The sequence below is a fragment of the Oncorhynchus masou genome, chromosome 10 (assembly GCF_036934945.1).
Source record: "Oncorhynchus masou masou isolate Uvic2021 chromosome 10, UVic_Omas_1.1, whole genome shotgun sequence".
NCBI classification, from domain to species: Eukaryota; Metazoa; Chordata; class Actinopteri; order Salmoniformes; family Salmonidae; genus Oncorhynchus; species Oncorhynchus masou.
In genome coordinates, this window is record NC_088221.1 from 28,467,908 (window position 1) to 28,485,033 (window position 17,126).

At 46.0% G+C, this 17,126-nt stretch overlaps 1 protein-coding gene across 1 annotated transcript; it reads left to right on the forward strand.

Moving 5' to 3' along the window:
• Positions 1-625: 625 nt before the first annotated feature.
• On the forward strand, positions 626-17,087 carry LOC135547464 (kelch-like protein 9). Its single transcript, XM_064976499.1, has 9 exons — positions 626-820; positions 1,588-1,641; positions 1,825-2,137; positions 13,113-13,245; positions 13,557-13,753; positions 13,911-14,733; positions 14,840-14,953; positions 16,008-16,216; positions 16,448-17,087. Exons 1-9 carry the CDS (start codon positions 765-767, stop codon positions 16,733-16,735), a joined length of 2,187 nt encoding a protein of 728 aa, XP_064832571.1. The 5' UTR covers positions 626-764; the 3' UTR covers positions 16,736-17,087.
• Positions 17,088-17,126: the final 39 nt, after the last annotated feature.

A 17,126-nucleotide genomic window follows, 5' to 3' on the forward strand; every position in this document is an offset into this window, starting at 1 on the left:
AGGTGGAAGCGAGAGGAGTGTAGTTGGTTGATAGAGTGATGTAACAGGGCTGTTTGGCATTCCAGTTCCTAATCCTCTGAGAACAACAGCGTGATTTGATTCAGAACCCTGGAGACACAATGAGATGAGAACTACTGTAAAACCACTTTGAGAATAAAATATATTTAAAAAAACGTTCTGCTTCCTGTCGTTCATTTAGTTTTATTTGATGCTGAAATATTTGATGGTGTATGTTATTTGTTTCCTATGACAATTTAATTTTTTAATTTAATTTAATTGACATTTCTTTAGATATGACATCATAGTAACATGAGATCATAATAGGATTCTAAAAAATAATTGTAAGAAACTGTAGTGCCACATTTGACACTAGAGAAATATAGGAGACTCTAGGGACTGAAGGGATGAGCAAAAACCCACTAGGCACACGCTGGTTGAATCAGTTGTTTCCATGTCATTTCAATGAAATTACGTTGGACCAACATGGTATAGATGTTTATTTGAAGTATGTGCCAAGTGGGAAGTCATTGTATGCTTCTGTCTTTACAACAAATAATGTGTAAAAATAAGAGTGGGGAGGGCTAGAACAAAAAGAGAGAACGAGAACTGACACAGGAAGTGGCTGAGGTCTTGGTTAGCTGTGAGAAACTGACTGTGTTGCTGCCGACCCCATTCTATATAACGTTTCCACCCTGCATCCAGCTGCTGCAAGGAGACATTTAGTGATCTGTAAAGAATTTAATAGATTGCTGTATGTTGGTTATATGTCAGAAGAAGGCCTTTCGGTTAAGGAGAGCCTGTTGAAAAGAATAGTTTCGAGGTAGGTTCCTTCCTTTCCTATCATTTATGTTAATGCGGGTGTAAAGTTTGTACACTTGATCTAGAGTACAGTCTTGCACAGAAACTAACTGCCATGACCCAAAATAAAGAATATAAATACAAATGATGAATACGAAGTGAAGCATAAGTTCAGTGTTCAGAGGCTACTGAGTTAGATCTTATAAACACTACTGTTATCCACTTGAAACATCAACCAATGTGGAAGTATTGAAGCAACACCACAGCACGATAAATCAAATAACATTTAATTGGTCGCGAACACGTGTTTGGATAATGTTATCACAGGTGGAGCGAAATGCTTAGGTTTATAGCTCCAACAGTGAAGTATACTTAACAATAGAAAACAATACACACATTTCCCCAAAATTAAAGAAATTAAGAAATATGAGATGCTGCAACATAATCAAGTTGAGGACAACAACATTAAAATAGAGAAGTTGATGAGTTAAGTTACAGGAGTTCAATGTATTAACATTTACAGCAAATACACATAGTATAGTAACAATGTTATCAGGAAAGCCCCACATCTGCATATGTTCCCTGGGCCTGTTGATTAAGTGAGTCATACTGCCTACCAGACTAACTACATATAAAACAAAGACATACTCAATAGTTTCATTTCCCATTTTGTAGCTTGTTCAGAGTGAAGAGGCTCTGAAAAAGAAAACAGCAAATGATTTGGTACTGACAGACCAGACATCAATTTAATACTGCCCTGTTTTAATGCTGTCTTGTGCATCTGTTTAGGAACCTTTCACAGAGGTGCAACAGGAAATCCAGCGACACACCAACTGATATGGGGTAGGCTGATCACATTTTTGGGGTCATTTTTAGTATAGTGACTAAATACTGTATATTTCATAACAATCAATATTAGAATGTACTTGCTTCAGTAAACTGCAATGTGAGCTGCCAAGTAGTGGACTAAACTACTACAGTAGCTGAAGATGGTATAGCAAGGAGCCCTGTTATTTTGTGTTCCAGGGGCAGAGGTGAGGAGAAAGAGAGTGGGCCGGGAAGGCTTCACAGGAGACTGTCTCGTCTGGGGAGCAGAGGCTCTCTTAGAGAGCCCCCCAGACTTCCACCCCAACCTGTCCAACCCCCAGCACCATCTCCTGCCCCAGCTCCGGCCCCAGTTGACAGACCCACTCCCCCAACACCAAACCCTCCAGACCCAGCACCTAAACCATTGGAGCTTCCCCCGAAACCCCCTGATATCAACCTGAAGCCAAGCCTCCCTCCAAGGCCTCTAACCAGGATGTTCAGCAGCAATGAGCATGGCACCGCAGTCTTACAGGTACAACCCAACCACACCACTCATACACCAGCCAGAGTTATGAAAGGGTTATTGCTTAGCTGAGAAAGCTGTCAAGATGTATTAGGATCCTAGGACGATTATTTTTGTAATCTATCTGAATGGTGTCCAACACATGCATATATCAATAGGATACATGGGGAGATAGTTATTCCGTTTTGTACCGTCAAAACTGTGATTATATGTAGAAGCCAGGCAGCATAGTTTAAATTAAGCCTTTAAAATCGATAGATCAAGAATATCCCTAAACAAACGGGAGAGAGCGAGCGGCCTGTAATACACAACAGCGAACCTGTGAGTAAAGTGACACTGAGACTCGAATCTGACATGCCTTGGCTTTCCTTAGCGGTAAAGACAAAGAACAAATTGGAGATGCAAATTAGAGCAACGAACAGCTGAATGATACCCAGGAAAACATAGCTAAAATGCTCTCAATGCTCACCAAAAAAATGAAGTAGATTTGCTTGAAATTAAAGTAGGTTCTATTGTGTCAGATATGCATATACAGGAGAGGCACGTGGACAAAGAAGACAACAAAATTGGCCTTCTGGAAACAAAGGTGTAAACTTTAGAAGATTAACTGGTTCAGCTAGAAAACAGATAGAGACAAAATAATATGATAATGTTGTCCCTACTGGAAGATGAGGAAAAAGGGGACCTTTCCAGCTACGTGATCAAGCTGATATTGGAGGAGCTTGGTGTGGATGAATCACCAGAGAATCTGGAGCGATGCCATCGGATCTGCATGAAGCAGAAGAACTCTGAATACCCTCGCATGGTAATCTTTAAGCTGTGGAACTATCATACCATAGTCAACATTCTGCAGGCACAGGGAGGAAAGGAGATCAATGTCCAGGGCCAGTCCATTCGATTCGCCCAGGACGTGTGTGCTAGGCTTAGGAAAAAACACAAGCAATTAATTCCAATCAGACAGTCACTGGAGGAAAAAGAAATCAAGTCTCAACTCCGATTACCGGCAGTACCGTGAACAGGCTGCAGGAAACATTTCCAGTTGATGAGAGAGAGACCAGTGCCCTGAGGAGAAGCAGAAGCGGAATAAACAGATAAGCACACTACAGTAGGCTACATACATTGATGCCCAAGACCAGCTTATCGTAAGTTGAGACAATACAGTGCCTTGCAAAAGTATTCGGCCCCCTTGAACTTTGCGACCTTTTGCCACATTTCAGGCTTCAAACATAAAGATATAAAACTGTATTTTTTTGTGAAGAATCAACAACAAGTGGGACACAATCATGAAGTGGAACGACATTTATTGGATATTTCAAACTTTTTTAACAAATCAAAAACTGAAAAATTGGGTGTGCAAAATTATTCAGCCCCCTTAAGTTAATACTTTGTAGCGCCACATTTTGCTGCGATTACAGCTGTAAGTCGCTTGGGGTATGTCTATCAGTTTTGCACATTGAGAGACTGAAAATTTTTCCCATTCCTCCTTGCAAAACAGCTCGAGCTCAGTGAGGTTGGATGGAGAGCATTTGTGAACAGCAGTTTTCAGTTCTTCAGTTCTTTTTCAATTCTCGATTGGATTCAGGTCTGGACTTTGACTTGGCCATTCTAACACCTGCATATGTTTATTTTTGACCCATTCCATTGTAGATTTTGCTTTATGTTTTGGATCATTGTCTTGTTGGAAGACAAATCTCCGTCCCAGTCTCAGGTCTTTTGCAGACTCCATCAGGTTTTCTTCCAGAATGGTCCTGTATTTGGCTCCATCCATCTTCCCATCAATTTTAACCATCTTCCCTGTCCCTGCTGAAGAAAAGCAGGCCCAAACCATGATGCTGCCACCACCATGTTTGACAGTGGGGATGTTGTGTTCAGGGTGATGAGCTGTGTTGCTTTTACGCCAAACATAACGTTTTGCATTGTTGCCAAAAAGTTCAATTTTGGTTTCATCTTATCAGAGCACCTTCTTCCACATGTTTGGTGTGTCTCCCAGGTGGCTTGTGGCAAACTTTAAACGACACTTTTTATGGATATCTTTAAGAAATGGCTTTCTTCTTGCCACTCTTCCATAAAAGCCAGATTTGTGCAATATACGACTGATTGTTGTCCTATGGACAGAGTCTCCCACCTCAGCTGTAGATCTCTGCAGTTCATCCAGAGTGATCATGGGCCTCTTGGCTGCATCTCTGATCAGTCTTCTCCTTGTATGAGCTGAAAGTTTAGAGGGACGGCCAGGTCTTGGTAGATTTGCAGTGGTCTGATACTCCTTCCATTTCAATATTATCGCTTGCACAGTGCTCCTTGGGATGTTTAAAGCTTGGGAAATCTTTTTGTATCCAAATCCGGCTTTAAACTTCTTCACAACAGTATCTCGGACCTGCCTGGTGTGTTCCTTGTTCTTCATGATGCTCTCTGCGCTTTTAACGGACCTCTGAGACTATCACAGTGCAGGTGCATTTATACGGAGACTTGATTACACACAGGTGGATTGTATTTATCATCATTAGTCATTTAGGTCAACATTGGATCATTCAGAGATCCTCACTGAACTTTTGGAGAGAGTTTGCTACACTGAAAGTAAAGGGGCTGAATAATTTTGCACGCCCAATTTTTCAGTTTTTGATTTGTTAAAAAAGTTTGAAATATCCAATAAATGTCGTTCCACTTCATGATTGTGTCCCACTTGTTTCACAAAAAAATACAGTTTTATATCTTTATGTTTGAAGCCTGAAATGTGGCAAAAGGTCGCAAAGTTCAAGGGGGCCGAATACTTTCGCAAGGCACTGTATTCATTCCCCCTCCACCCAATACAATCTAGACTCTATTGTCCCCAAGTAATTGTTCTTCTCTAGGAAGTAACGATAGAATTAGCCGATGCCAATGAAATACATATATAAAATATATAAAAGTTAATAATTGTCAATAATTGTTCTATGGATGTGTGTGTGGGGGGTAAATATGGGAGGTGGGAATAAGCTTGACTTGGGTGGGATAAAGAGAATTGGATTTGGATTGGGAGAAAGAGAAGAAAGGAATTATACTACAATGTCATTGTATTTGTTTTTTTATAACATGTAAACCTGTTGTAAAATTAATTAGAGTTCTGGATAGATTAGGAAAGGATGTCGAATCATTATTATTCCTTGTTTGTAATTACAACTAAGATTTAATGGTGGTTATTGGTGAGAATGGAGAGGGGCCATATCCAGGGGACTGGGTGACTGGGAGGGCATCAGATACTTCTCGGAGGTATGTGCGGGGCCTCCACTCATCCCATTTCAGGCTCTCGGAGGACCCACTCACCCTAAGTAGACCCCCACCAACCATTATAATTTAATTTATAACGTAATACAAAACAACCCCAGTACTTACGTAAGTGGCAGTCTTTCTTCAAATGTATGTACAATGTATGTATCCACAGTTTTTTGGGGGTAACATTAGGAGAGGAGTCTGCGCAAAAAATATATACTTTGCTTTATGTTTTTTGATTTTATTTCTGCTCAGCCCGCATGCACACACACTATGTATATGTAATGTATACAATAACTATGTATTTATACTATGATCCTCCCATTCTATGGAATGCCCACCACCCTCATATGTCATGTATGCTAAAATGTTTTAATTGGTTCTTAAATGATAGACAGAACAGATAAGGTTAACTTTGATTCTATACTAGTGAAGAGCAGCATGTAATGCCCACGGGCTCAATGATGTGGAAAAAAGCATATGGTTCTCCAACACCGTTTGTTTCGTCCGTTTGCTGTTTACTCCTGCATAAATAAAGTGTGCGCCTGTTCACAACTCTCTGCTCTCCTGCACCTGACTTTGCTACCAGTACGCACACCCGTGACAGAATACCACACCATCCATGGAGTCAGCAGGAGCAGGTACCCTGGGTAGAGGAGTCGAGGAACGCGTCCGCGAACACTCGGCGATGCTGGAGCATCTCGGCGCCACGATGAATCGCGTTGTCCAGACTATGGACCACTGGGAGAGACAGGGAGTCTCTCCAGCGCCTCAACCAGCACAACCAGGGGTATCTCTACCCGTCCCTCCTGGATCCAATCCCAGTGGGATGAGTCTCTCCCTTCCCAGGGAGTATGATGGGACGGCAGCACGGTGCCAGGGGTTCCTATTACAGCTGGACCTATACCTGGCCACCGTTCACCCAGCTCCCTCGGGAAGGGAGAGGGTGTCCTCGTCTCATGAGAGCTCTGGAGTGGGGAAACGCCGTGTGGGGAGAAGGAGATGCGGGCAGTCTTTGACCATCCGCCCAAGGGTAGAGTGGTGGGGTAGCGGCTCTTCCACCTGAGGCAGGGGACGAGCAGCGCCCAGGAGTTCGCCCTAGAATTCCGGACGTTGGCCGCCAGAGCAGGATAGAAAGACAGGGCCCTTATCGACCACTACCGATGCAGCCTGCGCAAGGCCGCCCGGTGTGAGCTGGCCTGCAGGGATGCCACCATCACCTTTGACCAACTGGTGGATCTGTCCATTCGGTTGAATAACCTGCTAGTCACCCGCGGACGTCCATAGAGGCCTCGGTCGGTTCCATCTTCCAGCACCCCCGCTCCGGTGCCCATGGAGCTGATAGGGGCTGAGCTTAGGGAGGCTGGAGCCTTCACATGCACCAACTGTGGCCGCAGAGGGCACACTGCCGGTCGGTGCCGGGTTGGTCCCTCCGGGAGTCGAGGCAGCAGGCAGGGATCTCTGGCATCACCCCAGGTGAGTAGGCACCACTCTCATCCAGAGCCCTCTGTTGACCACCTGTGTGTTCATGTTTGTTTTCCTGAGTTTTCCCCGCATTCCCAGCATAAAGCGCTCGTCGATTCAGGCACGGCTGGAAATTTTATTGACAGAGTGTTCGCCCTTACTTTAGCGATTCCCATTGTTCCTGTGGTTAGACCTTTCCCGGTACACGCTCTAGATATTCAACCATTAGGGTCCGGGTTAATTAGGGAAGCCACCATCTCCCTGGCCATGGTGACGCATGGGAGTCACGAGGCGAGAATCAGTCTCTTCCTCATTGACTCTCCTGCGTTTCTCATGGTACAGGTTGGCTCGTCATGACCCCACCATTTCATGGCAACAGAGGGCTCTAACGGGGTGGTCGAGAGAGTGCTTTGGGAGGTGTATAGAGGTTTCCGTTGGTGCTACCATAGTGGAAAGTCCAGACCAGGTCTCCACCGTACGCATCCCCCCATAAAATGCTGATTTGGCTCTCGCCTTCTCCAAACAGAAAGCGACTCAATTACCACCCCATTGACAGGGGGATTGTGCAATAAATCTCCTGGTAGACGCAGCACTTCTCAGGAGTCACATGTATCCCCTGTCGCAAGCGGAGAATGAGGCTATGGAGACATATGTCTCTGAATCCCTGTGTCAGGTGTATATTCGGCCCTCCACTTTACCCGTCTCCTTGAGTTTCTTTTTTGTGAAGAAGGAGGGAGGTCTGCGCCTGTGCATTGACTAATGAGGTCTCATTCAAAACACGTGGCAGTACAGTTTCCCGCTACCTCTCATCGCCACGGCGATTGAGTCAATGCACGGGGCGCACTCCTTCACTAAACTGGATCTCAGGAGCACTTACAACCTGGTGCGTATCCGGGAGGGGACGAGTGGAAGACAGCGTTCAGTACCACCACAGGGCATTATGAGTACCTCGTCATGCCATACGGGTTAATGAATGCTCCATCAGTCTTCCAATCCTTTGTAGACAAGATTTTCAGGGACCTGCACGGGCAGGGTGTAGCGATATATATCGATGACATTCTGATATACTACGCTACACGTGCCGAGCATGTGTCCTTGGTGCGCAGGGTACTTGGACGACTGTTGGAGCATGGCCTGTACGTCAAGGCTGAGAAATGCCTATTCTTCCAGCAGTCCTTCTCCTTCCTAGGGTATCGCATTTCCACATCAGGGGTGGAGATGGATAGTGACTGCATTGCAGCCGTGCGTAATTGACTCCCACCATGGAAAAAGGAGGTGCAGCGGTTTTTAGTGTTTGCCAATTACTACCGGAGATTTATCCGGGGTTTTGGCCAGGTGGCTGCTACCATTACCTCACTGCTGAAGGAGTGTCCTGTACGTTTGCAGTGGTCGGCTGAGGCGGAAATGGCTTTTGGGCACCTAAGGGCTCTGTTTACCTCGGCTCCCGTGCTGGCCCATCTGGATCCCTCCTTGGCGTTCATAGTGGAGGTGGACGCGTCCGAGGCTGGGATAGGAGCCTTGCTCTCTCAGCGCTCGGGCACGCCACCGAAGCTCCGCTCCTGTGCCTTCTTCTCGAAGATGCTCAGCCCGGCAGAGCAAAACTATGATGTGAGGGCCCGGGAGTTGTTGGCTGTGGTTAAAGCGTTGAAGGTGTGGAGACATTGGCTTGAGGGGGGTAAACACCCTTTTCTCATCTGGACTGACCACCGCAACCTGGAGTACATCCGGGCTGCGAGGAGACTGAATCCTCGTCAGGCAAGGTGGGCCATGTTTTTACTCGTTTTGTGTGTACCCTGTCCTACAGCCCAGGTTCCCAAAATGTGAAGGCAGATGCACTGTCCCGGCTGTATGACACAGAGGAGCAGCTCACGGATCACACTCCCATACTCCGGGACTCCAGCCTGGTAGCGCCGGTCGTGTGGGAGCTGGACGCGGACATTGAGCAGGCGTTACGTACAGAGCCCTATCCCCTCCAGTGTCCAGCTGTACATTCCGTCTGCTGTCCGCGACCGGCTGATCTACTGGGCCCACACGTCACCCTCCTCCGGTCATCCTGGTATCGGTCGGACGGTGCGCTGTCTTAGTGGGAAGTACTGGTGGCCCACTTTGGCTAAGAACGTGAGGGTTTCTGTTTCCTCCTGCTCGGTGTGCGCCCAGTGCAAGGCTCCTAGGCACCTGCCCAGAGGTAAGTTACAACCCTTACCCGTTCCACAACGGCCGTGGTCACACCTGTTGGTAGATTTCCTGACCGATCTTCCTCCCTCACAGGTTAACACCGCGATCCTGGTCATTATGGATCGTTTTTCTAAGTCCTGTCATCTCCTCCCTTTGCCCGGTCTCCCTATGGCCCTACCGACTGCAGAGGCTTTGTTTACACACATCTTCCGGCACTACGGGGTGCCTGAGGATATAGTGTCTGATCGGGTCCCCAGTTCACATCGAGGGTCTGGAAGGCGTTCATGGAATGTCTGGGGGTCTCGGTCAGCCTTACCTCAGGTTTTCACCCTGAGAGTAACGGGCAGGTGGAGAGAGTTAACCAGGATGTGGGTAGGTTTCTGAGGTCCTATTGCCAGGACCGGCTGGTGGAGTGGGCAGCATTCATGCCCTGGGCAGAGATGGCCCAGAACTCACTCCACCACTAACCTCACCCCCTTCCAGTGTGTATTGGGGTATCAGCCGGTTCTGGCTCCTTGACATCAGATTCAGACCGAGGCCCTTGCGGTGGATGACTAGTTCCGGCATTTGGTGGAAACATGGGACGCCGCCCATCTCCACCTTCAGTGCGCTGTGCTGCGCCAGAATGTTGGCGCAGACCGTCACCACACTGAGGCCCGGTGTTCGCACTGGGGGACCGGGTCTGGCTCTCGACCCGAAACCTGCCCCTCTGCCTGCCTTGCCAGAAGCTGGGCCCACGGTAATCTGGGCCATTCAAAGTCCTGAGGAGGGTGAACGAGGTGTGTTACAGGTTACAGCTTCCCCCCGATTACCGTATTAACCCCTCGTTCCATGTGTCTCTCCTCAGGCCGGTGGTGGCTGGTCCGCTCCAGGAGTCTGAGGTGCGGGAGGTTCCTCCGCCCCCTCTGGACATCGAGGTGGCCCCGGCGTACCCCGTGCGTTCCATCCTGGATTCGAGGCGTCGGGCGAGGGGCCTTCTGTACCTCATGGAGTGGGATGGGTACGGTCCGGAGGAGAGGTGCTGGGTTCCGGTGGCGGACATCTTGGACCCTAAACTGCTGCGGGACTTCCACCATCTCCGGCCGGATTGCCCTGCGCCTCGCCCTCCGTGTCGTCCCCGAGGCCGGTGTCGGCGAGCTGCTGGAGCCGCGCGTCAAGGGGGTGGGGTACTGTCACGACTTCCACCGAAGTCGGCTCCTCTCCTTGTTCGGGCGGCGTTCGACGGTCGACGTCACTGGCCTTCTAGCCTTCGCCGCTCCATTTTTGGTTTTTCCATTTGTTTTGTATGTTCCCCGCACACCTGGTTCACATTCCCTAATCACATTGTGTATATACGTTCCTCTGTTCCCCCCGTGTCCTTGTGTGGTATTGTTTTGTGTTACGTGTTTTATGTGACGCGCCAGGCTGGTTTTCCATGTTCCGTGATTATTTCATGAAGTATGCTTATTTGGTAAACTATAGCTTTTGTGACTGTTTTTGCCATTTTGCTGGAGGTTTTGATGCGTCCGTTTGCTGTTTACTCCTGCATAAATCAAGTGTGAGCCTGTTCACAACTCTCTGCACCTGACTTCGCTACCAGTACGCACACCTGTGACAGTCTGATTAGATAAGATAGGGATGTCCCCTCTCCCCCTCCTGTTTGACTGGCATTTGAACCACTTGCAGAAAGAATTAGACAGGACCCAAACGTAGCAAGTGTCAGTATTGGTAAATATAAATTAATATAAACTCATAAACTAATCTCTTTTGCAGATGATCTCCTGATATACCTGACCAATATTGAAAACTCAATGCACCCTTTGCTGAAGATATTTACATACGACTCAAAAATCTCAGGACATAAACTGAATGTGGATAAAACAAAATAATGGCTGTAGGAAAAAGAAAAAGGATAACTCTCAATCTACAGCTATTCTTTAAGTGGACCACAAAAAAATATTAAATACTTAGGATGCTTAATAAGTGACAACAAACAACAAATATATAAAGATAACTTTATTCCATTACTCAACAATATGAAAGCAGATCTAATTAAATGGAATACACTTCCCATAAATCTTACAGGTAGAATAAACCTCTTTAGAATGGCATGGCTACCAAAGTTTTTGAATTTATTCTCGGTAGTACCAATTACCCCACTGAAGACATTCTTTAAAAAAGTACGCTCGGTCATAACATACTTTATATGTGCAAATAAAATTCATAGAATAAAAAGTCAATCTTTCTCCTATCTATTTTCAAAGGATAAAGCTAAGAACATTAACACATTTGTAGGTGTATATGGAAGTGAATTAAAAGTATTCTACAGGAACAATATCACTCCCTAAAAACACAACCTTATGGAACAATCCTTGGATAGCTTTTCGGAATTCACCGATAAATTGATTCACCTGGAAAGGACTTGGTAATAGGAAATACATTTATTTTCATGACAGAATTAAAAAGTAGTTTCAAATAAAAGTTAAAAGTTGGAGGGAATATTAGTTGAGTCAGAAAAGAATGTCCATATGATAGGGAAGATATACAAAACCTTGCAGGGAGCTCATCCAACTACAATCTCTTAGAAAAAAAATATTATCTATTGGAACCAAGATTTAAGAAGAATGGATGTTGGCACAAGATGGAGGGAAAGTTGAAGCATAACTATCTAAATTACAGTTAATTAAAATGTACACTTAATCCAGTATAAACCAAATTCACAAATTCTAAATTGTCTGTCAGAAGTATTACAATGTAAACTTACTTTTAATCCATCTGTTTGCATATTTCAAGACATGGCATATGAGGGTGTAGTGAGATACCCAATGGCCTGGACGATTCTCTTCTTATCACTCATCTAAAAACTTGGAAATCAATCAATCTGCTATCATTGACACAATGAAAAAATCTAATGATTTATTATTGAAATATTGAAATAGCATGGGCGACCGAGAAAAACTAATTGTTACAATTTAAGGCCAAGTGGCAAACAATAACTAAGGATGGGGATGTGGGTGTGAGCATCCGGGTCAGGGCAGATAAGATGTAGTCATTGTTTGTGTGTTTGTGTATTGTCTATATGCTGTTGTACTTATGTATAATTTTGTATCTGGAGTGAAAAAGATATATAGTACTAGTCAAAAGTTTGGACATGCCTACTCATTCAAGGGTTTTTCTTAAGTTTTTACTATTTTCTACATTAATAGAAAATAGAAAACTAGAATAATAGTGAAGACATCAACTCTATGAAATAACACATATGGAATCATGTAACCAAAAAAAGTGTTAAACAAATCAAAATAGATTTTATATTTGAGATTCTTCAAAGTAGCCACCCTTTGCCTTGATGACAGCTTTGCACACTCTTGGCATTCTCTCAACCAGCTACATGAGGTAGTCACATGGAATGCATTTCAATTAACAGGTGTGATTTGTTAAAAGTTCATTTGTGCAATTTCTTTCCTTCTTAATGCATTTGAGACAATCAGTTAGGGGTTGTAGGGGTGGTATACAGAAGATAGCCCTATTTGGTAAAATACCAAGTTCATATTATTGCAAGAACAGCCAAATAAGCAAAGAGAAATGACAGTCCATCATTACTTTAGCACATGAAGATCAGTCAATATGGAAAATTTCAAGAACTTTGAAGGGTTTTTCAAGTGCAGCCGCAAAAACTATCAGGCGCTATGACGAAACTGGCTCTCATGAGGACCACCACAGGAAAGGAAGACCCAGAGTTACCTCTGCTGCAGAGGATAAGTTCATCAGTTACCAGCCTCAGAAATTGCGGCCCAAATAAATGCTTCACAGAGTTCAAGTAACAGACACATCTCAACATCAACTGTTCAGAGGAGACTGCATGAATCAGGCCTTCATGGTCAAATTTCTGCAAAGAAACCACTACTAATGGACACCAGTGAGAAGAAGAGATTTGCTTGTGCCAAGAAACATGAGCAATGGACATTAGACCGGTGAAAATCTGTCCTTTGGTCTGATGAGTCCAAATGTGAGATTTTTGGTTCAAACCGCCGTGTCTTCGTGAGACGCAGAGCAGGTGAACGGATGATCTTTGCATGTGTGGTGACCATAGATGTCAAATTAATGTTGTTCTTCCTTTCAGGGGTTTCAGTTGTTCAGAGGTGATGAGACTCTGTGTGATGTCATCCTAGTGCCTGGGGACAGCAGTGACACCTTCCCAGTACACAGAGTCCTTATGGCCTCCGCCTGTGACTACTTCAAAGCCATGTTCACAGGTTAGTGTGTGATAAATAACATTCAATGAGGTTTTTCAATATGTGCAATTTCAATATGCCACTAATTTTCAATGTGATTGTTTGACAATGTGTGATCGAGAACAGTCATCGAGTAAGTAAGTCATATTTTTTCACAGATGAGTCTTTTAAGGCTGAGCCTATGAAAAGTCTCTCTCTTACTGTATTTGCTCTCATCACGTCCCCTCAGACCATTTTCAAACTATGTTTGAAAATTCCTGCACTCTTACATCCTTAACTGTAACAGCATTCACCCTCTATATCTCTCACTTTTCCTCTTTCCCTCTCTCTAGGGGGTATGAGAGAGCAGGAGATGAGGGAGATTAAGCTCCATGGTGTGAGCAAGACGGGTCTGAAGAACATCATAGAGTTCATCTACACATCCCGGCTGAGTCTGAGTATGGCCAACCTGCAGGACACTCTGGAGGCTGCCAACTTTTTACAAGTCCTCCCCGTCCTCCGCTTCTGCAACGAGCTGCTCAGCACTGAGGTGAGTTGATCAGGTTACTTACTGGTACTGAAACAATGAACAGGTGGATGTGCTGGATGGGTGTATTGAAGAGATAGTGAAAAGCATGGCCAATGTAAAGACATGAGACCTGTCACAAGTTCATCCAGTCGTGTCTGTTTTCCTGTGTGTGTGGTAGATCACTATTGATAACTGTGTGGAGGTGGAGCGCATTGCCGGGGACTTGCTCCTGGAGGACGTGCAGGCCCACATTGGGAAGTTTGTCTGTCAGAACCTGCCAGTGTTGCTGCAGTCTGGCCGCTACCTGCTGCTCTCCGAGCACAGCCTAGCCAACGCCCTGGCCAGCGATAGCCTCAAGGGCTTCTCTGAGATGGAGCTGTACCGCATCGCCCGCTCCTGGCTGGACCACGACCCTCCCACCCGCCGCACCGCCGCCTACTCCCTGATGCGCCACATCCGCTTCCCCCTCATGACCCCCACGGAGCTGCTCGAAATCTCCCAGGAGGACGAGGGGCACGACGACGGCGGGGCAGCCATGATGCGCTCGGACACGGCCTGCGTAAACCTCCTGCTCGAGGCCAGCAACTACCAGATGATGCCCTTCCTCCAACCTTCCTTACAGACAGAGCGCACGCGCATCCGGTCCGACGCCACACACCTGCTGGCACTGGGTGGGGTGATGCGGCAACAGCTGGTGGTGAGCAGAGAGCTGAGGTTGTACGATGAGGAGAGCGGCCACTGGAGGGCGCTGAGGCCCATGGAGGTTCCATGCTACCAGCATGGCGTGGCTCTGCTCGGGGGCTTCCTCTACATCGTGGGCGGCCAGAGCACCTACGACACCAAGGGCAAGACGGCGGTGGACAGCGTCTACCGCTATGACCCGCGCTTCGACCGTTGGCTGCAGGTAGCCTCGCTCAATGAGAAGAGAACCTTCTTCCACCTGAGCGCCCTGAAGGGGAAGCTGTATGCTGTTGGGGGCAGGAATGCCTCAGGAGAGATTGGTGGGGCACTAGTGTACTGGAGATGTTTTTACTGCAATCTGTTACAGAGAAATAGTGATCTTTAAGGTGCATATCGAGTTAAATTAAGTTTGTTTTACTATTTTAGACACAGTGGAGTGCTACAACCTCAGAAAGAACGAGTGGATGTTCGTGTCGCCCATGATCGACCCCCACTACGGGCATGCTGGGACAGTCCATGGTGACCTGATGTATGTCTCAGGTAAGTTTCTCAGACCACTGAGAGTTAAAATACAAACTCACCAAACAGTAAAAACCTACAACGTGAAGGCTTGAATTGACTGTGATTGCTGTCCTGATGCAATCAGCTCAGTCTGACCGGATAGGTTTTCAGTTAATGTATTCAGGCAAACAAAGAATGTGTTGTTGACCTGCTTTAATCCACTCCCGCCGCTTAACAGCTTTGACAGACTTTAACATAACATAGTAGCTCTGAACCGTTACCATTCTCATCTTGGTCGATTTCTATGATGGTCTCCTAGCAACCTTGGAGTAGAAACCAATTTCTCATGTTGGGAACAGAAGTTGTAGATATGGGATTGAGGGCCAGGAAACACAAAGACCTTTAGTTGAAATGGGTCAGAGAGTAGGTTAACCACAGCTCTCTGAAGAGCAATTGTGTCGATTTTATGCTCGCGGAGACACCCAGAAAACAGCTTATTCTGAACAGATGCTTTAAAAAGTCCATGCAGAAAATGTATAATTTTTAATCTGCATTCATTTCAGCATCCAAGTGTTGCTACAAAGCAGTGGCTAAGTAGTTTGAGCCCAAGGGTGAGTGGGGATGGTATGGCAAAGAGTAGGTGGATTCCATCGGAGGCGTGGGGACATGTTGAGGATGGTGTAATGGAATAATGGTCACAGCTCTCTGCAGCTCACAGCACCAGACCACATCCTTCCTGTTCCTGTTTTTCACACTAGGGCCCTACTGCTTCTGCCCCACTCTATGCTGGTGGTTGATCATGTGGGTAGAAGAGCACCCGACCACTGCCTCACAGTTCAGCCCCCTACACCGTCACTCTTTCCTTCTCAACGCCCATCCTTTACATATGCTACAGTACCAAAGTTACACTGCCCTCCCCTTGAACTTTCTCTGACTGTGGTGTATTCCACGTCAGATGAAAATGTCATGGATGGATTGAAATGTTTGTCTTATTAAAACCATAGGATATTAGTTTGTACACATAAAACTGTATTTTAGTAAACATGTTTTCATGGTATCTAATAAAACCAATGGCAATCCACTGATCCAACAGGTGGCATCACACAGGACACATTCCAGAAGGAGCTGTCATGTTATGACCCTGAGACTGACACATGGAGTCACCGTGCCGACATGATGGAACTGCGTGGCCTCCACTGCATGTGCACGGTGGGCGACCGGCTCTACGTGATGGGAGGGAACCACTTCCGGGGCAGCAGCGACTACGATGACGTACTGGACTGTGAGTTCTACAGCCCCGAGGTAAGGCATGGTACAGGCCTTAGTTTTGGTCCCAACAATATGATAAGCAATTTGACCACTGTCTCGATACCTTACCCTTATCCTAACTGTTCTGACTTTGATGGTCACATGTCCGGAAGTTTTAGGAGCTTTCTAGGGAGAAATTATTAGAGGAGAAAAGCAGAATTCTGTGAGGCAGCTAGCCAATCAGAGCTCCGATCTTATTATGATGTGTTTTATATCTTCCCCCAGGTGGACCAGTGGACGGTGGTGGCAGCCATGCCATGGGGCCAGAGTGATGTGGGGGTGGCCGTGTTCCAGGGCCAGATCTATGTAGTGGGGGGCTATTCCTGGAACAGCCGCTGCATGGTGGACATTGTGCAGCGCTATGACCCAGAGAAGGATGAGTGGGACCGGGTGTTCAACGTACTAGAACCACTGGGAGGGATCCGGGCCTGCACCATGACTGTGCACCTACCCGAGGGTGCCGTGGACGATGGACAGATGCATGACTGCCCGCTGGACACTGCCAAGAACTGAGAGCTGAGAGCAAGGACATATGGCTTTAGCCTCTGTGTTTGTGATGCTGAAAAATTTGACCTTTTTGCAAGCTTGGACTGTGGGAGAAGTGGAACGAACGTCTGCAGTAGCATTTCTCCGTACATTTGGTTGACTGACTGTTCTTTTGTAATCTTTGTTTCTTTTGCGTTGGAATTATTTTCGTATCTGAATGACTTCTGCTTTGCTCTTTAATGTGAAACACCTCTCAAAAAGCTCCTTTTCATGGATAATGTGTTTTTTACTTTGACAATGTATTTTCAAACTATAAGTTATGGAGTATTTTGTATTGTATATGAATGACTAATGAAAATAAAATGCATACTATTAATTATCATATTTTTCAATGCTAAACAGACATCACACAATCTAA